Source organism: Plecotus auritus (genome assembly GCF_963455305.1).
Source record: "Plecotus auritus genome assembly, chromosome: 2".
NCBI lineage: Eukaryota > Metazoa > Chordata > Mammalia > Chiroptera > Vespertilionidae > Plecotus > Plecotus auritus.
Genome location: NC_137771.1, coordinates 45,473,644 through 45,496,735, shown reverse-complemented (window position 1 = coordinate 45,496,735; position 23,092 = coordinate 45,473,644). Strand labels below are relative to the sequence as shown.

The following is a 23,092-nucleotide window of genomic DNA, read 5'->3' as shown; positions in this document are numbered from 1 at the left end:
TGCAGCGCAGAACTTGCACCTGCCATGCCCTAACCACGGAGGCCAGGGAGTCTGAAGGCTGGTGCTGTCAGGATGCTGTGCACCAGCCTCAGTCTACTTTTCCTGTGTAAATTCACAGAGAAACATGAATGGATAACAACAGAAAATGATATTGGAACAGTGGGAGTCAGCAATTTTGCACAGGAAGTTTTTGGAGATGTTATATACTGTATTCTGCCTGAAATTGGGACAAAATTGAACAAACAAGATGAGTGTAGTGCTTTGAAAAGTGTGACAGCTGCTCTAGTGAACTCTGTTCTCCTCTGTCAGAAGAAATAACTGAAATTAATGAAGCTCTTGCAGAAAATCCAGGACTTCCCAACAAAGCTTGTTATGAAGATGGTTGGCTGATCAAGATGACACTGAGTAACCCTTCAGAACAAGATGAACCAATGAGTGAAGAAGCATATGAGAAATACATAAAAAGTATTGAGGAGTGAAAATGGACCCTCCACCTAAATAAAGTAGCATGAAACAACTTGGTCTAGCATAGTTGTCAGAAATTAGTGGTGGATAGGAGATTTAAAATAGCAACTTTTAGTAATACCAATGGAAAAAGAAACTACAACAATGCTACTGGAAGAAAATACCCCTTTTTAATGATTACAGATAAACATAATACGCATCTTTTTACAACACTGTGATTTTTAGGCTAGGCTAGTTTTAATATTCAGAATTCCTGGAATTATCTGTGGTAAAATCTAGGTATAAAATTTATGTAATTCAATCTTAAGCCTTATATCTACACTAATAAAAGAGAAAGATGCAAATTGACCGTACCTCTGCAACACCCACAAGCCAATCACGAGTGAGTATGCAAATTAACCCAACAAAGATGGTAGGTTAATTTGCATACACAGGCACGGAGCGAAGACTGAAGGCTCCGCCCGAGCGAAGACTGAAGACTGAAGGCTCCGCTGCAGCCTGGGTCCCGGGTGCTGGAGGAAAACCAGTGCCGGCAGCCAGGGGAAGGAAGGCCTATTGCATGAATCTTTATTCAATGAGCCTCTAGTATTATTATAACTCCTTACATCTGTCTCTGGATTTGGGTCAAAATACTTAATGATATTTCCACTGAAAATGACTGGCAGTGGAGAAAGTTTTTGTTAGTCCTTATAGTGTCAAATGATGAACAATACTGTCTTAATTTTGTAATATACTGTGTTTACTGGTGCTATTTTTATACAGTGAAGCAACAAACAGTCTTCTAGGAAAACAAGAAAGTTTAATAATAAAACACTCGATTTCAAATAAAACTTTTTTAAACAAATATATATTTTATTGATTTTTGTACAGAGAGGAAGGGAGAGGGATAGAGAGTTAGAAACATCTATGAGAGAGAAACATCGATCAGCTGCCTCCTGCACACTCCCTACTCGGTATGTGCCTGCAACCAAGGTACATGCCCTTGACCGGAATCGAACCAGGGACCCCTGAGTCCACAGGCCGACGCTCTATCCACTGAGCCAAACCGGTTAGGGCAAATAAAACTTTTATTTTGCTACTTTGCATAATGAAGATAAGAGTCTTTGTATGAGACTTTTAATTTTTAAGCCTTATTTTTTTAAAGGAAATATGATGACTGAAATAGTGGAGAATTCTTTTATGACTTCTATTCTGTAGTTTTCAGAAATGGAGTACTGTGTGCTCAGTTGTTCTAGCAACAATGATGTATCCATTGCTTATTGTTTTGCCCTTATGGCTCATCTTATTTCACTGGATTTAATATTGTGCTAAGCATCACTCTTGGGGATACTGCTGACATGCTTTTTAGTTTTAGTGTGACCTAATAAAAGCACAGACTGCTACTCTTTCTAAAGAAGAGCTGTTTTTATGAACTTATACTTTTGATAAGTATTTCAATAGCCAGCTTTTAGACTTTAGTGAAGAGAATGTCCCTCTGTCAGATAACTCAAAAGTTTTTACTTCTATACATGTATGTTGGAAACTTAAAACCAGAAATCTTAATAAATAGTTTAGTTGTAAAATATATTAACCTAGAATTATGGAATTTACTACTTAATTTTAATCATGGTGTTGCTGACCTTGATTTAGGCAACAGGGTCAGGTAGTTAATGTTTATGGGTATTTACTATGTGCTGTCATTTTACTGAGCACTTTATACTCATCTCATTTAAGTTTTTAACAGAAAAGTAGCTTAGGCTCGGAGTAGTTAAGTAAATTCTTTGATCTCCCACAGCCAAATAGTGATTTAGCCAGATTAGAACATAGGGGCATCAGATTCCAAAGCTTTTACATATATATATTTTTTAATATATTTTATTGATTTTTTACAGAGAGGAAGGGAGAGGGATAGAGAGTTAGAAACATCGATGAGAGAGAAACATCGATCAGCTGCCTCCTGCACACCTCCTACTGGGGATGTGCCTGCAACCAAGGTACATGCCCTTGACCGGAATCGAACCTGGGACCTTTCAGTCTGCAGGCCGACGCTCTATCCACTGAGCCAAACCAGTTAGGGCAACTTTTACATATTTTTTGTTATACTAGACTAGAGGCCTGGTTCACGAATTCGTGCACCAGTGGGGTCCCTCGGCCTGGCCTGTGGGATCAGGCTGAAACCGGTTCTTGGACAATCCCCGAGGCGTCCTGGATTGTGAGAGGGCGCAAGCCAGGTGGAGGGACCCCACTGGTGCACAGTTGGGGCCAGGGAGGGACACGGGAAGTTGGCCAGACAGGGAGGTTCTGTGGGAGGGCTCCAGGGCATATCCGGCCCGTCTAGCTCAGTCCCAATTGGCTGGACCCCAGCAGCAAGCTAACCTACCAGTCAGAGCATCTGGTCAGTGGTCAGTGCACATCATAGCGACTAGTCGACCGGTTGACTGCCGCCTAGTGGTCAGTGCACATCATAGTGAGCGGTTGAGCAGCTTTAGCATATCATTAGCATATTATGCTTTGATTGGTTGAACTGGACAACTGGACACTTAGCATTTTAGGCTTTTATTTTATTTTTAATATATATTTTATTGATTTTTTACAGAGAGGAAGGGGAAGAGAGAGTTAGAAACATTGATGAGAGAGAAACATCAATCAGCTGCCTCCTGCACACCTCCTACTGGGGATGTGCCCGCAACCAAGGTACATGCCCTTGACTGGAATCGAACCTGGGACCTTTCAGTTCACAGGCCAACGCTCTATCCACTAAGCCAAACCAGTTAGGGCAAGGCTTTTATTATATAGGATATTATTTATTATCTGCAGGGGTAAATGGAAGACAAAAAGGGTACTTTTAATAGACTAGAAGTTTGCAGGGGTCCTCAAACTTTTTAAACAGGGGGCCAGTTCATTGTCCCTCAGACCGTTGGAGGGCCGGACTATAGTTTTAAAAAAAAACTATGAACAAATTCCTATGCGCACTGCGGGCCCGGGACGAGTTGGCTGCTAAGCAGGACAGGCAGCGGCAGCCGGTGGGCCAGATAAATTTCCTCGGCGGGCCGCATGTGGCCCGTGGGCCGTAGTTTGAGGACCCCGTTTTAAAGTATCCCTGGAAGATAGAACTATATATGGTTGGGCAAAGTAGGTTTGCAGTTCATATGGAAAATATTATACAAGAATAAATTCTGTGATTCGTGTACTCACAACTGTAAATCTATTTTTGCTGCACCCTGTATATAGTGTTTTAAGCTCAGAAGCAGTGAATATAGGCAGTGGAAGAGTGGCCTGGGGTATTTTTGGGCATTTGTTTGCTTAGAAACCCCTGTGTCATATGTCTTTTTAGAAAACAGTAATTATGGGGGCTTGAGTTGATAGTAAGGTGCCCAGAGAGGGCAAATCTTCGAAGAAGGAGCCCTTATTCCCAGAAGATTAGGTACTGACAGACTGCCTGGCAGCATGACTTGCCTCTTCTCCACAACTCTGGATATGGACTGGGTTGAACAGATACAGTATTTCCAGACAGATATGGGGATACAAATTCAAAAATAAGTATAGAACCCAGAATTGCCAAGTATTTGATGAAAATCATTGAATTTGAAAAAGAATTTTGAAACTACAAATAAAAACTAACAATTATGAAACAGTTAATGGACTACTTATCAAGACACATAAATATATAGTATATAATTAATACCTTCAAAGAGATGTGAACAGATATGGTAGCCAGAAAGATGTCTTTGGAAATTAAAATTTTCTTCAGTGAAAAATATTAAAAACAGCAGATGTGCTTAATGGCAGAGTAGATGTGATGGAAGAGTGGAATAGAGGCCACAAATCTTCCATAATTCAGCAAAAAGGAGAAAGGGACAGAAAGTACTTAATTTATTTACTCATTCATCAAGTACTTATTGAAAGTCTAGTGTGTGCCAGACACTATACTAAGCAATCAACAAAACTAACATTCTGCCCTCATGGAGCTTACATTCTAGTTGGGGATGAGGGCAATGGACAATAAACAAACACTGATAAATAATATAGACTAGATTTGATGGACGTAAGTCTTGTGGAGAAAAAAAAACATAGGGTGAGGGGGATAGGGAGAGCCAAAATGATGGACTAAATTTTCTAATTTATATAAGTAATCTGATGAAGTTGAACAAAGACCTGAAGGAATTAAAAGAGTAAGCACTTTGGATATCTGGGGGAAGAGTGCATTAGGTACAGGGAAGAACAGTACATGCAAAGGCTTCATATTAGAAGCATGCTAGGAATGTTCAAGGAATAACAAAGAGGTCATTGTAGCTGGAACAGAATAAGTGAGGGTGAGAATGCCATGATAGGAAGTCACAGAAATGGTAATGTGTGTGGTTAGATGGGTAATTATGTAGAGCTTTAACATAGCAATTGACCAGAGGACAGAAAGATAATATATAAAAGAGTATTGAACATGAATCATGCCATTCTCCTCAGCTCTTTTGAATTTTATACTGTCAGTTTTTTAGAACATAAAGGAGGCAGAATGCAACACTACTGTGGTTTATTAGAGCAACTTAGATATGTAACTCACAAATTAAGGCACTCAAACCATTTCATGAAAGGATAAAGCATCTTCTTCTGAATAACACCTTTCATGTGACTATATGGCGTACCTTTATTTTAGTTCTTCCAAAGACAAATGCTTTATTTTGTGATTATGCTGTGATGTGAATATAGTGTAGTTTCTAATTTTCCCCCCAAAGGGACATCCATTTTATTTTACTTGAGCTTGGGGGCACTATTATCCTATATAATAAGAGCCTAATATGCAGATTGTCCCCTTGGGCGATCATTGACTGGGAGTTTGACCGACCGGGAGTTCGACTGCTTGCTATGATGTGAGCTGACCACCAGGGGGCGGCGTGGAACATGGTGGGGGTTGGTGATGCGACGCAGGCGGCAGTGGAGGCACTGCTGGCCCCGATGGGCCCCAATGGGCCCCGATGACAGCAGGACCGTGGTGTGATGGTGGAGCAGGTGAATGGGCGGCGCCAGGCCAAGGTGGGGCGCTAGGCGAGGCTGGGGCTCGAGCTGGGCCTGCGAGGCTGAGGGCGTGAGCTAGGGCCCGATCTCCGCAGGCCACCCCCAGGGACCCCACCTGTGCATGAATTTCATGCACCGGGCCTCTAGTAAGTAATACAAGCATAAAGCACTGCCTTCTATGCAAGTTGGGGAATGCTTCTTAGAGTCACAGTCCATGGCACTCTACAAAATTGGGTGCTCAGTTGGGACTAGCTGATGGTGACAGTGGTTTGAATGGTGGTACTAATAACAATAATTCTATCTAATAAAAGAGTAATATGCAAATTGACCATCACTCCAAGACACAAGATGACTGCCCCCATGTGGACACAAGGTGGCCATCACAAGATGGCCTGCAGGGGAGGGCAGTTGTGGGCAGTTAGGGGTGACCAGGCCAGCAGAGGAGTGCAGTTGGGGGAGAACATGTCAGCAAGGGAGAGCAGTTGGGGGGGACCCAGGCCTGCAGGGGAGGGCAGTTGTGGGCGATCAAGCAAGCAGGGAGGGCAGTTAGGGGTGACAGGGCCAGCAGAGGAGGGCAGTTGCGGGGGGGACCAGGTCAGCAGAGGAGTGCAGTTGGGGGGGCAGGCCTGCAGGGGAGGGCAGTTGGGGGGGACCAGGCCTGCATGGGAGGGAAGTTGGGGGGGACCAGGCCTGCATGGGAGGGAAGTTGGGGGGCAGGCCTGCAGGGGAGAGCAGTTGGGGGGAACCAGGCCTGTAGGGGAGGACAGTTGGGGGGGGGTGCAGGCCTGTAGGGGAGAGCAGTTGGGGGTGACTAGGCCAGCAGGGGAGGGCAGTTAGGGGTGACCAGGCCAGAAGGGGAGGGCAGTTGGCGGTAACCAGGCCTGCAGGGGAGGGCAGTGGGGGGGGCAGGCCTGCAGGGGAGGGCAGTTAGGGGTGACCAGGCCAGCAGGGGAGGGCAGTTAGGGGTGACCGGGCCAGCAGGTGAGGGCAGTTGGGGGCGACCAGGCCTGCAGGAGAGGACAGTTAGGAGTGACCAGACTGGCAGGGGAGGGCAGTTAGGGGCAATCGGGCCGGCCGGGGAGCAGTTAGGTGTCGATCAGGCTGGCAGGTGAGTGGTTAGGGGTGATCAGGCTGGCAGGCAGAAGCAGTTAGGTGCAATCAGGCAGAGGCAGGTGAGTGGTTGGGAGCCAGCAGTCCTGGATTGTGAGAGGGATGGGCCTAAACGGGTGGTCGGACATCCCTCAAGAAGTCCCAGATTGGAGAGGATTCAGGCTGGGCTGAGGGAAAACCCCACCCCCATGCACGAATTTCGTGCACCGGGCCTCTAGTTATAAATAACAGTGTAGCTTCTATTTTAATATCTTTAGCAACAAGAAATGATGTGAATGATTCATATTCAATTTGATTCTTTACTATTTCGTAAATTGTCTGATACAAGAACCATATCATCCTCTGGTAATCATAATTGTTTTTGTTCCAATTAGGAATTTACCCTTGCCCTAACCGGTTTGGCTCAGTGGATAGAGCTTTGGTCTGTGGACTGAAAGGTCCCAGGTTCGATTCCGGTCTAGGGCATGTACCTTGGTTGCGGCACATCCCCAGTAGGAGGTGTGCAGGAGGCAGCTGATCAGTGTTTCTAACTCTCTATCCCTCTACTTTCCTTTCTGTAAAAAATCAATAAAATATATTTTTAAAAAATTTACCCTGTTTGGCTATACGAGCTGTGAAACAATAATTGCTCTTTGATCTTAGTGTTTCTCCTTGATATTCTTGGGTATTGGGTTGTTAGGAAAGAAGGTCACATTTATTTAAGAGTGTAACGATATATGTTAACTAAATAATATATGTATATAGTGATGTAGATCCTGATGGTTTCATTTTAGAAGTCTGCATCTTTAGGTTGTTTAAGATATTTTATACCTAATGAGATAGAGCAAAAATATTTTGGCTATTTGAAATTTAAGATTCAATGCTTTATATATTTGTTTTCCTTTTTAAATTTATATTATGAATGCAATATATATTTTCTACTCTCTCATTTTATTCTTCAACCTGGCTTCTCTCATCCTTTCTTTTTACTGATCTATTCTCTGAATTGAAAGTACAACTGTAAATTACATGGTTGTCATGAAAAGGAGAGTATGATTTACTTTTGGAAACTCATAACCTGCTCTCTAGTTGGATTAAAAGAACTTTGAATGGAAGTTTTCTTAAACCTTTGGTTAATTGTTTAGCACACTCAAAACTGCTAGTGTATATCTTTATTATGTAAATAAATATTCAGAGAATATTTGGCTTATTATTTGATGATGAAAAAGTGGAAATTTTTAAAAATTGATATTTACGTAACTTTTATTTTGAATAGATATCATAAACTGGGAACAGGATTTAATCCCAATACATTAGATAAACAGAAAGAAAGGCAAAAAGGTTTGCCAAAACAGGTCTTTGAATCTGATGAAGCTCCAGATGGCAGCAACTACCAGGATGAGCAAGTAATACTTTTATTTTGAAATTACTATAAAATATTTTTAAATGGCTTGTTTTATTCATTAATTAATATATTTATTTTTAATATTTTATGTCAGGATGATCTTAAAAGACGTTCAATGTCAATAGATGATACTCCAAGGGGTAGCTGGGCCTGCAGTATTTTTGACTTGAAAAATTCACTTCCCGATGCTCTGCTTCCCAATTTACTTGATCGAACTCCAAATGAAGAAATAGACCGTCAGAATGATGACCAAAGGAAATCAAACCGTCACAAGGAACTCTTTGCTTTGCATCCATCACCAGATGAGGTATAGTTATTTGGGAATAAAGAAGCAAGTAATTATGAAATAGACATTTTGGGAGTATGAATTATATATAGTATAGTGTTATAATAATGTAGGGGATAAATCTCAACTGAACCATAGCTATAATTTTTATAAATGAAACATACTTCTTATCCTAGTGAATTTATTCTTAATGAGTAGCTTCTGTGAATTTAGCTCACTTATGATCCAGTGACTTCTGTTGTAGAATAAATAGGTCATTCTATTTTGTGCTCAATTGTGAAGACTAAAAGTACTAAATTAATAAAATAAGTTCTTAAAGAAATTGTGAAGGGTTGAAATATGATAAGCATGTTCATTTTGGTGTTTCTTGTCAATTTGTAGGAAGAACCAATAGAACGACTTAGTGTTCCTGATGTGCCCAAAGAACATTTTGGTCAAAGACTTCTTGTAAAATGTTTATCACTCAAGTGAGTATTTATTTTGTTTACTGCATACTTTTGTTTACTGTATTCTTTTGAGAAGTATTTTCTTGGCATGGGGAATATAAAGATAATGTATCTTTTTCCTTAAAGAATTGATTGTACCTTTGTCACATGGTAGGCTTTGTTTTTTTGAAGTACATATTTTTTTCCTTCTTTAAAAAAGTTAAATATTCACATTTATATTATGCTTCACAAAATGCTTTCTCTTATTTTGTTTCATGCTGTCTTCAGAGTAATTCTGTAAGGTAGATATTATTTTCTTTATTTTACAAATGAGGAAACCAGGGTTCAAAAGCATTAGCAGAGATTAACTAGCATACTCATTATGCAACCTATGCTCTTTATACTCTATCATGTTAATATTATCAGTTAGTTAGTTATTAGTTCTGACTTATGAAAAAAGTTTCAATTCATAGAGCTTTTTGAAAGAAGCAACGCATAAGGACAGGCCACTTCTGTGTTTAGATAACATAGGCAATTTTCTTCCCTTGAAAGCTAAGGCTTTATGTGTTTAATTGAACATGAAAGGATGCATATTGAAAATCCAATATGATACCATTTACGCACTGGAATGGGTAAGAAAAGACAGACAATTCAAAAAGACTAGCATTGTCAAGTGTTACAAAGGATGGCTAGTGGAGGCTTACTTATGTACACAGTATCACCAAGACCCCTATTCTTTTGGCATCTGGTTGGGGTCTGCTAAGAGAGGCATCAGTAGGAAGTCAGAGGGTGGAAGAGAGATCAGGTTGGGGTACTTGTTTTTCTTAACTCATTCTCTGCTAGATAACATTTATTAGTTGTCACCCTGTCCCCAGGGCCAGTTTTTTGTGAAGGGTCCTCTATAGAGCTATTTTTTCTAAGTTTGGTTACCACTTACACATTTTCCTTTAGGTTAGGGGATGATAATGAGCTGCTGATGTTGCTGTTCCAGGGAATGTTATGTTCCCTAAGTTATGTCCAAATCTTTGTCAATGGCTTTTTATTAAACTCTTAATCCAATGAAAATATGTTGTTTATCTCCTCTAAGAACTTTGATTGATAGTCATATGATAAAAAAATGAGCATTATTTACATTTTTGTCTGGGGCTCTCCTAGCCTATATAATAAAACCCTAATATGCAAATCGACCGAACGGCAGAATGACTGGTCGCTATGACATGCACTGACCACCAGGGGGCTGGCACTCAACGCAGGAGCTGCCCCCTGGTGGTCAGTGTGCTCCCACAGAAGCTGGGCTCATGGCTGGTGAGCGCAGTGGCGATGGTGGGAGCCTCTCCCGCCTCTACAGCAGCACTGAGGACCCCTTGGAGGATGTCCGCCTGCCAGCATTAGCAGGCAGGCGGACATCCCTCAAGGAGTCCTGGACTGCAAGAGGGCACTGGCTGGGCTGAGGGACCCTCCTCCCCTCCAGTGCACGAATGTCGTGCACTGGGCCTCTAGTCTATATAATAAAAGCCTAAGCAACTGTTACGGTGGACAACCAGAACAACTGGTTGCTATGATGTGCACTGACCACCAGGGGGCAGCTCCTGCATTGAGCGTCTGCCCCCTGGTGGTCAGTGCACTCCCATAGGGAGAGTGCCGCTTAGCTAGAAACTGGGCTCATGGCTGGTGAGCGCAGCAGCTGTGGCGGGAGCTCTCCTGCCTCTGCAGCAGCGCTAAGAAGCAGCGAGCCAAGCAGTAAGGAGCGAGCAGGTGGGCAGTAAGGAGCAAGGGATCCTGGATTGTGAGAGGGATGTCTGCCAGCTTAGGGGTATCGGGCCTATGCCGGCAGTCAGACATCCCCCAAGGGGTCCCAGACTATGAGAGGGTACATGCCTGGCTGAGGGAACACGCCCCCCCACCCCCAGTGCACAAATTTTGTGCACCCGGCTTCTAGTATAATTTAAAATGGTTAGCCACCTCCCTGGCCACTGCTCAATAAATGTCAGTCATGATCCTGGAGTAATTATAATAATCAAAAATATCTCCAGACATTGCTAGATTTCTTCTCGGAGGCAAATTAGTCCTTGGTTGATAACTACTCTTCTACCGTTTTATTAACCTTCTATTAAATTTTATTTCATTCAGCAAATATTGATTGTTTACTAAATGTAAGGCATTGTTTGTGGAAGTCAATTAGACATCTCAACTTACACATATCGTTATAAAATAAGTAATGAAAATTAGTATGCCAGCATTTAAAATGATTGATTAATATTTATGTCATGGGAATATATCCATAAAATATTAAGTTTAAAACAGACTATAAAATATGTATATAGTGACATTCTTTATTTAAAAAAGTAATCGATTTAATAAGTGCATTTATACATAGAGAAAAGTCTGGATGGATAGGCACTAAACTGTTAATTATGGTTCTATGTTGTGCAATTTTGGATGCTCCCATTTTCTTCCAAATATTTTTATGTATCTCCTAAATTTTTTACATTGAATATGTGATTTACAAACTGAAAAAGAAAACATTAGGTCTTTACTTTTAAAGTTTATTTAAAATCTTACATATCTACATACACCAATAACCAAATTATAGTTAAGAAAGTACTTAGTGTCAGAACATGGACTTAAAATGCCATGAGCTTTTATGCAGAGATTACTTATAGCTGGAGAAATTAAGGAAGATTACCTAGAGGAGGTAATGGTTGATATAAATTGAAAGATATTCTTGGAAAAGTGTGTTTCAGGAAGAAGGGGCTAGCATAGAGGGTGTAGCACAGATGTAGGAAAGTACAAGATATTGAGATTATTTTTGGAATGAGAATTTCTCTCCAATTATGTATTCTATATTTATTTTTAAACTACTTCATTCTTTTTTTTCCTAAAGGTTTGAGATTGAAATTGAACCCATTTTTGCAAGTTTGGCTTTATATGATGTAAAGGAAAAGAAAAAGGTAAGGTTATATGATTTAAACATAATAGGTTTCAGAAACCTGATTTTAAGTTGTTTTATAAGATAAATAAGTAACAATTTTTTAAGAATTATTAAAGATTGATATTTTACAAAGGAAAATGGAAATTTAAGACTTGTTAAATATTTTCTTACTAAGGAATAATTTAGTTGATACCTAGATTTTATTTCATTGAAAGAGTTCCAAAAGCCAGTAGCAGAAGCAACTTTTAATTGTTAGTTTTACCATTGTCATTTACAGAAGGCTATCTTATCACAGCATTTCTTACTTGAATATTCTAAGCGTAAAGTATAGTAGAAACTTGAAGTGCCTTCAGTGATTTCTGCTGTCAAAATATTATGGTTTTCTGCAGTGGAACTTTGCTTGAGCAACTTGTATTTGCTAAATCAAAACTGCTGAGATATCTATACTAATAAAAGAGAAAGATGCAAATTGGTCATACCTTTGCAATGCCCACCAGCCAATCAGGAGTGAGTATGCAAATTAACCCAACAAAGATGGCGGGTTAATTTGCATACGCAGGCGCTGAGCGGCCGGGGGCGGAGCAGGACACTTGTGTCGTCATCATGCCGACAACACAGGCATTCCGCACTGCCCCAGCCACTCAGGGCCTCTGGGCAGCTTGGAAAGGCGGGGCCGGAGCAGAAAGAGGCAGCTCCAGGGCCAGAGTGGAAAGGTGGTGCCAGCAGCCAAGGAAAGGAAGGCCCATTCCTGCTTGAATCTTCGTGCATCGGGCTTCTAGTTATTCATATAATTTTTAAAGACAATTTGGGGTAATTCATCTCAATAATAACTTTGTTTTTTTTTTTTTAAGTTTTATTTACTAAATTTATTTTTTTTAAGATTTTTTTTATTAAGGTATTATATGTGTACATGTATATTTCTTTGGATTTAGATATGTAAAGAATGGTTAGTGACATATGATAAGCTCTATGTTATAGTATAAATATTTTAATATCTATAATAGTTTAAGATTGGGTATATATGATTTTTGTGAGTTTTTATAAAATGTAAAAATTTAAAAATTTGACATATGATTATATTTTTTAGATTTCAGAAAACTTTTATTTTGACCTTAATTCCGAGCAGATGAAAGGATTGCTACGCCCACATGTACCACCTGCTGCCATTACCACCCTGGCAAGATCAGCTATTTTTTCTATCACTTATCCTTCCCAAGACGTTTTTCTTGTAATAAAGGTGAGAATAATCTATATATATAAAAGCCTAAGTGACTGAACTACCAGTCGCTATGACATGCACTGACCACCAGGGAGCAGACGCTCAATGCAGGAGCTGTCCCCTGGTGGTCAGTGCATTCCTACAGCCAACCTCCCGTGGCTGGCCAACCTCCCGCGCTCCCTCCCCCCGGCCAGCTGTCCCCAATTGGCCCCGATCGCTGGCCAGGCCAAGGTAGCCACTGATGCACAAATTCGTGCACCGGGTCTCTAGTGTTAAATATATTTGTTTATTTGTGTAGTGTCTGTATACTCATCTATCAATGGTGCAGCTTTTTATGGGCACAGATTTTGCCTTTACTTATTTTTTCTTGTTAATATTCTTTAACGTACACTATAGGTGCTACTAAATTTTTTCTTTAGTTAGGGGCTGTATTATTCAGGGTTCTTCATAGAAACAAACCTGTAGGATGGACACACACACACACACACACACACACACACACACACACACACAGAAAGGAAGGATTTGGCTGAGGGCTAGCAAGTCTGAAATCTGTATGGCAGGCAGGCAGGCTGGAAATTCAGGTAAGAGTTGTTGTTGTCTTGAGTTTTAATCCCACAGAGCAGCATACTAGAAACTCAGGCAAGTAGTTTTGAGAACATCTTTTTTTAGAAACCTCAGTTTTTGCTCTGTGGCCTTTAACGAATTGGATGAGGCTCACCCACATCATGGAGGGTAACCTGCTCTACTCAGTCTACTGATTTAAATGTTAATCACCTCTAAAAAATACCTACACAGCAACATCTAGTCTGATATTTGGTCAAACAACTGCTTTCAATTCTATTGGGTATATACCCAGAAATAGATTTCCTGAATTGCATGGTAGTTCTATTTTTAATATTTGAGGAATCTTTGTACTGTTTTCCATAGTGGATGCACCATTTTACATTTCACTAGTAGCTGCCAAGAGTGCCAGTTTTTCTATATCCTTACCAGTATTTGTTGTATATTTATTTATTTTTGAGAGTAGCCATTCTGATGGGTGTAAGATGATCTTATTGTGGTTTTGATTTGCATTTCCCTAATGATTAATGGTTTGAACATATTTTCATATGCTTGTTATCCATTTGTATAGCTTCCTTGGAGAAATGTCTACTCAAGTCCTTTGCATATTTAGTAATCAGATTATTATTGTTTTGTTAAGTTATGAGATTTTAAAAATTCTGTTCTGGATATTAACTACTTATCAGATATATGATTTCTCTCATTTCTTGTCTTTTTACCCTGTTGATTGTGTCCTATGAAGCACAAAAGTTTTAAATTTTGATGTAGTCCAGTTTATTTATTTTTACTTTAATTGTGCTATTTTTGTCTCAAATCCAAGAAAACATTGTCAGATCCTTTATTTTTTCTTCTAAGAGTTTTATAATGTTAGGTCTATGTTTAGGTCTTTGATCCATTTTAAGGGAATTTTTGTATATGACATAAGGTAAAGGTATAATTTTATTTTTTGCAATTGGACATTCAGGTTTTTTTGTGTTTTTGTGTTGTCTTTTTTTAACACCATTCGTTGAAAAGACTCTCCTTTTCTCATTGAATGGTCTTGGTACCCTTGTTGAAATTTATTTAACTATATATACAAGGGTTTATTTCTGGGCTCTATTCTACTACATTGATCTATATGTATATCCTTATACCAATACCACACTACTTTGATTACTGTAGCTTTATATTAAGTTTTGAAATCAAGAAGTTTGAGGCTTCCAGCTTCCAACTTTGTTCCTTTTTTTAAAAGTTTGTTTTGACTATTCAAGGTGCTTTGAGATTCCATATGAATTTGGGGATGTATTTTTCTGTTTCTGTAAAGAAAAACAACACCCCATTATTGTGATTTTGATTAAATCTACAGATTGTTTTAGGTAGTATTGACAACTACATTAAGCTTTCCAGTTCATGAGGACAAGATGTTTTGCCATTTATTTGTGTTTCCTTTATTTTATTTTATTTTATTTTTTTTACCACCGTTTTAGTTTTCAAAATACAAATCTTTCAGTTCTTGGTTAGTTCCTCAGTATTTTATTCTTTTTGATATTATTGTAAATGGAATTATTTTCTTAATTTCTTTTTCAAATTTCTTCATTTTTAGTGTATAGACATGCAACTTATTTTTGCCTGTTTGTATCTGACACTTTGCTGAATTCCTTTATTAGTTCTAAAGAGTGTGTGTGTGTATGTGTGTGTGTGTGTGTGAGAAATATTAGGGTTTTCTGTATAAAAGATCATGTCGTCTTCGAAGAGATAATTTTAGTTTTTCCTTTATAATTTGAATGTGTTTTATTTCTTTTTTTTGCCTAATTGCTCTGACTCAGTCTTCCAATTACTACATTGAATAGAATTGGCAAAAGTGGGCATCCCTATCTTGTTGCTGACCTTAAAAGAAAAATTTTAAGTCTTTAAACACTGTTGAGTGTTTCTTTAATGAAAGTATATTGAATTTTGTTCAGTGCTTTTTCTGTATTAATTGAGATGATCATGTAGTTTTATTATATTGATTAATTTTTATATGTTGAATCATCCTTGCTTTCATGCTTATAGCTTTTTTTTTTTAAGTTTAATCTTTAATTTTTGTCTTTGACAGTTAGAAAAAGTTCTACAGCAAGGAGACATTGGAGAGTGTGCAGAACCATATATGATTTTCAAAGAAGCAGATGCCACCAAGGTATAGAATATCATGCCTCTCATTTCCCCCACTTTTGTATTTATTACCATTCCCCCCAAGTCCCCCAACCCAACCCTAAATTACCTCCAATCTCCCGAATTATTATTTGGGAAACTACTATATAAAGCATACTAATAAATTTAATTCATTTTTTTCTATTATCCTACTCAGTTTCTTTATTTGCTTTGTCACCTAGCTTGTGTCACATGCTGTGCTATTTTTTAAAATATCCCTCACCAAACATTAATTGATTATTTAAGTTTTTTTTGTAGAAAACTAAGTGAATTCAGTTTAATTCCCAAATAATTACTTTTTTCTTATATATACAGAATAGTGATATTGATGGAACTTTTCCTAGCAAAACTGAAATATTCTAGGCCTCTGTCTAGCTATAGATAATTAAGAATGTGTTAAAAATAGAAAATGTAACCTCTATTTTGTCAAATAACAAATTTCTACAATTTAGATAAACTTCTAAAGCAAAAATAATTGGTCAATAATAGGTCCCAAATTTCAGATACCCTGAGTTAGCTATAGTAATAACAGGTGATCTTGGGTCTTTGAACACTTCAGTTAATACTGGAAACATCCAGGAGAGGTATGCTTGAGAAATACTTGACAAACTAGAAAATGTTCTGCTTTCTATTTTTCTGAGATTCAGAACAAGAGCTGAGCCTTTTCTGTTATTGTAGGTAGATCTGAACACATGATAATCTCTGATCCCTGGCTATCTGGTTGAAAGCAGGGTTAAAGTATTCAGGCTTTCCTAGGTTGTCATTTTACAAATTAAATTTGCTCTATTATATGGAGCTCAAAGGTATTATAGCAGCTTATTCCACATTTCTTCTTACATATTTACATAAGCTGATAGAATTAAGTACATTTTATAGCTAGGCTTTTAAAGCAAGAACCTATTTTTAAAGTATACTAGGTATAGCAGTAAAAGTGATGCTATTTAGCTATGCTTCCATTTTTTCCCAATTCTGAGTCTTCAGATAGGGAAATGTCATTAGAATAAACCACACCAATAGACATACTGTATAGAAAGAATATGTGAGGAATTTGGTGTGGGTTTTCACTCTTGGACCATTGGTCAAAGATTGCAGGTCCTTAGTGTTTGTTCAGGAATAGCCTAAAAGTTGAGCCAGACTCAGGATGTCTTGACCAAGTAGGCATATACTGTTTGGACCTTTAGTCTTTTTTCAGGATTTAGTACTCTCATAATACTTTTTTTTTTGCTTCACTTATTATTACTCTGGGCTTATTTATTGGCATATTTGTGCCCTACACTCCCACCTCATGGTTGCTCTAAGTTAGGAACTATTTTAAATTGGCTCAAGTGCTTCCATATTTTTTTAGAATATATCAAATTAATGAGTCATAACCTAGAATATTTTTTAGTTTCCAGTTGGAAACATGGTAATGTTTCCTTTCATAAAATAGTACTTACAATCTCTATACTAATAAAAGGGTAATATGCTAATTAGACAAGGAGACCTTCCAGGAGACCTTCTGGATGTCCTTCTGGACAAAGCCATGGTGGCAGGGCTGAGGCAGAGGTGGTTAGGGACAATCAGGCCAGGAGGGGAGGGCTGTTGGGGGTGATCAGGCCGGTGGGGGGGCAGTTGGGAGCGAGCAGTCTGGCAGGGGGGGCAGATAGGGGTGAGCAGGCCGGCAGTGGGGGCAGTTGGGGGCGAGCAGGCCAGCAGGGGGGGCAGTTGGGGGCGATCAGGCTGGCAGGGGGGCAGTTGTGGGCAAGCAGGCCAGCAGGGGGGGGGCAATTGGGGGCAAGCAGGCTGGTGGGGGAGCAGTTGTGGGTGATCAGGCTGGCGGGGGAGGCAGTTGGGGGAAAGCAGGCCGGTGCGGGGGGGTCAGTTGGGGGCGATCAGGCCAGTAAGGTGGGGCAGTTAGGGACGGGAAGGCCGGCGGGGGGGGGATAGTTGGGGGTGAGCAGGCTGGCAGGGGGGGCAGATAGGGGCAAGCAGGCCAGCAGGCAGTGTTATGGGTGATCAGGCAGGCAGGCAGGTGACTGGTTAGGAGCCAGCGTCCCGGATTGTGAGAGGGATGTCCCAGATTGGAGAGGGTGCAGGCTGGGCTGAGGGACACCCCCCGTGCATGAATTTCATGCACTGGGCCACTAGTCTCTATCATAAAAACCCTGTGGTCATGACGCTGTCACGGCGCCATGACCAAAGACTGGTCACCAGGAGGCTGAGTGTACGGGCGCCTGCGGGGACTTGACACTGGCGCGGGTAGGTGGGTCTGTGAGCACGGTGGGGCGGCGGGCAGGTGGGCGGAGCTGTGAGATTTCATGTACTGGGCTTCTAGTACATAAACATGTTTGACACTTGTTCTTTTTTCTTTTCTCCGGAGATGAGATAATTTCAAACTAATGTCAAAGACTTATTCTATACATACATTTGTAGAACAGGTTAAGATTGGTCAATGGTTAAGATAGCACACTATTAATTGATCTCTGAAAGGTACAGATGGTTTTTCCATTTTTGTTGAAAATTGAGAATTCTCAAACTGTATCTTTATTTAATATGAAATAGCCTTTAATTCATTTCTTTGAGCATAATCATATAATGTATAAAGTTTTGTTTTGCAGAATAAGGAAAAATTGGAGAAGCTGAAAAGTCAAGCTGATCAGTTTTGCCAAAGACTTGGGAAATATCGCATGCCTTTTGCTTGGACTGCGATCCATTTAATGAATATTGTTAGCAGTGCTGGGAGTTTGGAAAGAGATTCTACAGAGGTAGAAATTAGTACTGGAGGTAAGAGTGTTTTATATAAAATGTTGCTAAATATATAATCTTTTTCTTTTTTCTTACATAAGCTTGTTTTATGTGTAGACTTTGCAAAGTGATGAGGCATACAAAGGTTTCTTTTTTTGCCTTTTGTTAAAACCTTAACAGCTTTTTTGAGATGTAATTTGCATACCATATATTTCACCTATTGAAAGTGTATAATTCAGTGTTTTTTTAATGCAGTTACAAGGTTCTGTAACCATCTATGCAATCTAATTGTGGAATGCTTTCGTAGTCATTAGCAGTCACTTTCCATTCTCCCCAAATCCTCAAACCGAACACTAAACAACCTCAAATCTACTTAAGTCGTATGGATTTTCTTGTTCCAGGCATTTCATATCAATAGGATTAAGTAACATCTAGTTTTTTGTGTCTAGCTTCTTTTGCTTAGTATAATGTTTTAAAGTTCATCTGTGCTGTAGTATGTGTCAGTATTTTATTTTATTTATTTTATTTTATTTTATATTATTTTATTTTAAATATCTTTTATTGACTTTTTACAGAGAGGAAGGGAGAGGGAGAGAGAGTTAGAAACGTCGATGAGAGAGAAACACCAATAAGCTGCCTCCTGCACATTCCCTATTGGGGATGTGCCCACAACCAAGGTACATGCCCTTGACCGGAATCGAACCCGGGACCCTTGAGTCCACAGGCAGACGCTCTATCCACTGAGCCAAACTGGCCAGGGAAGTATTTTATTTTTTACCAGAGGCCCAGTGCACGAAATTCTTGCACAAAAAGGGTGTCCCTCAGCCCATCCTGAACCCTCTCCATTCTGGGACCCCACGAGGGATGTCTGACTGCCTAAACGGATAGTTGGATATCCCTCTCACAATCCAGAACTGCTGGCTCTCAAGTGCTCGCCTGCTTGCCTTCCTGATTGCCCCTAACTGCTTCTGCCTGCCAGCCTAATCACCCCCTAATCACTCCCCTGCCAGCCTGATTGATGCCTAACTGCTCCCCTGCCGGCCAAGTCACCCCTAACTGCCCTCCCCTGCAGGCTTGATCGCCCCCAACTGCCCTCCCTTGCAGGCCTGGTCCCTACCAACTGCCCTCCCCTGCTGACCTGATCGCGCACAACTGCCCTCCCTTGCAGGCCATCTTGTGGTGGCCATCTTGTGTCCACATGGGGGCAGGATCTTTGACCACATGGGGGCAGCCACCTTGTGTGTTGGAGTGATGGTCAATCTGGATATTACTCTTTTATTAGATAGGATAGAGGCCTGGTGCACGGGTGGGGGCCAGCTGGTTTGCCCTGAAGGGTGTCCCGGATCAGGGTGGGGGTTTCCTTGGGGTGTGGGGCAGCCTGGGCAAGGGGCCTGTGGTGGTTTGCAGGCCGGCCATGCCCCCTGGCGACCCAAGTGAAGGCCCTGGTATCTGGGGTTTATTTATCTTCTACAGTTGAAACTTTGTAGCCTGGAGTGGAGCCAAGCCTTCTGCTCGCTCCGTGGCGGCAGCCATTTCTGTTGGGATTTATTTATCTTCTATAATTGAAACTTTGTAGCCTTAAGTGGAGGCCAAAGCAGGCCAGGGCTGCAGAAGTTTGGCTTCCTCCATCACCGGGGGCAACCCTAGCCTCCTGCTCTTTCCAGCTCCGCGGCTGCTGCCATTTCTGTTAGATTTTATTTGTCTTCTATAATTGAAACTTTGAAGCATTGAGTGGAGGCCTGGGCCGGCAAGGGCAGGCGGAAAGCTTGGCTTCCTCCATTGCCGGGGAAACGCAAGCCTCCCTCCTGCTCTCTGTGGCTGCAGCCATCTTGGTTGGGTTTATTTGCATATTCCCTCCCGATTGGCTGGTGGGCGTGGCTTATGGGTGCAGCGGAATGATGGTTAATTTGCGTATTACTCTTTTATTAGATATGCTTGCTGAATAATGGTCCATTGTACTAGTCTGTTAAGTGTGAAATAGCAGTATCCTATCTAATATGCAAATTGGCCGTCATTCCAAGACACAAGATGGCTGCCCCCATGTGGTCAAAGATGGCTGCCCCCATGTGGACACAAGATGGCCCGTAAAGATGGCCTGCAGGAGAGGACAGTTGTGGGTAGTTAGGGGTGACCTGGCCAGCAGAGGAGGGCAGTTGGGGGTGACCCAGGCCTGCAGGGAAGGGCAGTTGGGGGGGACCAGGCCTGCAGGGGAGGGCAGTTGGGGGGACCAGGACAGTAGGGGAGGGCAGTTGGGGACCAGGCCTGCAGGGGAGGGCAGTTGGTGGGGGACCAGGCCTGCAGGGGAGGACAATTGGGGGTGGACCCAGGCCTGCAGGGGAGGGCAGTTAGGGGTGACCAGGCCTGCAGGGGAGGGCATTTGGGGGTGGGGAACCAGGCCAGCAGGGGAGGGCAGTTGGGGGGGGACCAGGCCTGCAGGGGAGGACCAGGCCTGCAGGGGAGGACAGTTGAGGGGGGACCAGGCCTGCAGGGGAGGGCAGTTGGGGTGGACCCAGGCCTGCAGGGTAGGGCAGTTAGGGGGGACTAGGCCTGCAGGGGAGGACAGTTGGGGGTTACCCAGGCCTACAGGTGAGGGCAGTTAGGGGTGATCAGGCCAGCAGGGGAGGGCAGTTAGGGGTGACCAGAACAGTAGGGGAGGGCAGTTGGGGACCAGGCCTGCAGGGGAGGGCAGTTGGTGGGGGACCAGGCCTGCAGGGGAGGACAATTAGGGGTGGACCCAGGCCTGCAGGGGAGGGCAGTTAGGGGTGACCAGGCCTGCAGGGGAGGGCATTTGGGGGTGGGGAACCAGGCCAGCAGGGGAGGGCAGTTGGGGGGGGACCAGGCCTGCAGGGGAGGACCAGGCCTGCAGGGGAGGACAGTTGAGGGGGGACCAGGCCTGCAGGGGAGGGCAGTTGGGGTGGACCCAGGCCTGCAGGGTAGGGCAGTTAGGGGGGACTAGACCTGCAGGGGAGGACAGTTGGGGGTTACCCAGGCCTACAGGTGAGGGCAGTTAGGGGTGACCAGAACAGTAGGGGAGGGCAGTTGGGGGGGGGGGCCAGGCCTGCAGGGGAGGGCAGTTGGGGTAGACCCAGGCCTGCAGGGGAGGGCAGTTAGGGGGGGACCAGGCCTGCAGGGGAGGACAGTTGGGGGTTACCCAGGCCTACAGGCGAGGGCAGTTAGGGGTGATCAGGCTAGCAGGGGAGGGCAGTTAGGGGTGACCAGGCCAGCAGGGGAGTGCAGTTAGGGGCAATCAGGCCGGCCAGGGAGCAGTTATGTGTCATTAAGGCTGGCAGGGGAGTGGTTAGGGGGTGATCAGGCTGGCAGGCAGAAGCAGTTAGGGGCAATCAGGCAGAGGCAGGTGAGCGGTTTGGAGCCAGCAGTACTGGATTGTGAGAGTGATCCCAATGGGATCGGGCCTAAACGGGTGGTTGGACATTCCTCAAGGGGTCCCTGATTGGAGAGGGTGCAGGCTGGGCTGAGGGACAACCCCACCCCCATGCACGAATTTCGTGCACCGGGCCTGTAGTGTCTAAATAAACAATGTACATAACTTAATTAAAAATGCTTTCTTGCTAAAATATGCTAAGTATCATCTGAGCCTTCAGTGAGTTGTAATCTTTTTGCTGGTGGAGAGTCTTGCCTCAATGTTAATGTCTGCTGACTGATTAGAGTGGTGGTGGCTGAAGGTTGGGGTATCTGTGGCAGTGTCTGAAAATACATCAGCAATGAAATTTGCTGCATTAATTGACTCTTTCTTTTTCCAATGATTTCTCTATAGCATGTGATGCTGTTTGATCGCATTTTTCCTACAGAACTTTCGTAATTGGAGTCAGTTCTTTTAAACCCTGTTGCTGCTTTATCACTTAAGTTTATATAATTTCTATATCTTTTGTTGTCATTTCAACCATCATCACAGCATCTTCATCAGGAGTCAATTTTATCTCAAGAAACCACTTTCTCTGATCAACTATAAGAAGCAATTCCTCACCTCTTAATGTTTTATCATGAAATGCAGCAATTCAGTCACTTCTTCAGGTTCAATGTTAAGTCTAGTTCTCTTGCTGTTTCCACCACATCTGCAGTTACTTCCTCCATTGAAATCTTCAACCACTCAAAGTCATCAGTGAGGGTTGGAATCAACTTCTTCCAAACTCCTGTTAATGTTGGTATTTTGACCGCTTCACATGAATCAGTGTTATTCTTAATGACATCTAGAATGGTGAATCATTTCCAGAAAGTTTCAATTTATTTGCCCAGATCCATTAGAGCAGGGGTCCTCAAACTTTTTAAACAGGGGGCCAGTTCACTGTCCCTCAGACCGTTGGAAGGCCGGACTATAGTTTAAAAAAAAAACTATGAACAAATTCCTATGCGCACTGTGGGCCCGGGACGAGTCGGCTGCTAAGCAGGACAGGCAGTGGCACCCGGCGGGCCGGATAAATGTCCTCGGCGGGCCGCATGTGGCCCGCGGGCCGTAGTTTGAGGATGCCTGCTGAGGAATGACTATGGCAGATATATCCTTATGAAATGTATTTTTTAAATAAAAAGACTTAAAAGTTGAAATTACTCCTTGATCCATGGGCTGCAGAATGGATGTTGTGTTAGAAGGCATGAAAACATTAATGTTGTACATTTCCATTAGATCTCTTGGGTGACCAGGTGCATTGTCAATGAGTAGTAATATTTTGAAAGGAATCTTTTTTTCTGAGCAATAGGTCTTAAGAGTGGGCTTAAAATATTCAGTAAATCATGTAGGCACATGTGCTATCATCCAGGCTTTGCTGTTCCTTTTATAGAGCACAGGCAGAGTAGATTTAGCATAATTCTT

General features: G+C 42.1%; 1 protein-coding gene across 11 annotated transcripts in view; it reads left to right on the top strand.

The window, feature by feature from the left end:
* Positions 1-23,092, top strand: part of DOCK7 (dedicator of cytokinesis 7) — a 200,367-nt gene that overhangs the window by 44,131 nt on the left and 133,144 nt on the right. For all 11 annotated transcript variants that reach the window (XM_080656332.1, XM_080656339.1, XM_080656336.1 and 8 more), the window contains exons 5-11: positions 7,820-7,949; positions 8,043-8,255; positions 8,616-8,701; positions 11,544-11,610; positions 12,679-12,828; positions 15,449-15,529; positions 18,141-18,306. In XM_080656332.1, coding sequence (XP_080512458.1) covers positions 7,820-7,949; positions 8,043-8,255; positions 8,616-8,701; positions 11,544-11,610; positions 12,679-12,828; positions 15,449-15,529; positions 18,141-18,306 — 893 coding nt within the window. The remainder of the gene's footprint in view (positions 1-7,819; positions 7,950-8,042; positions 8,256-8,615; positions 8,702-11,543; positions 11,611-12,678; positions 12,829-15,448; positions 15,530-18,140; positions 18,307-23,092) is intronic.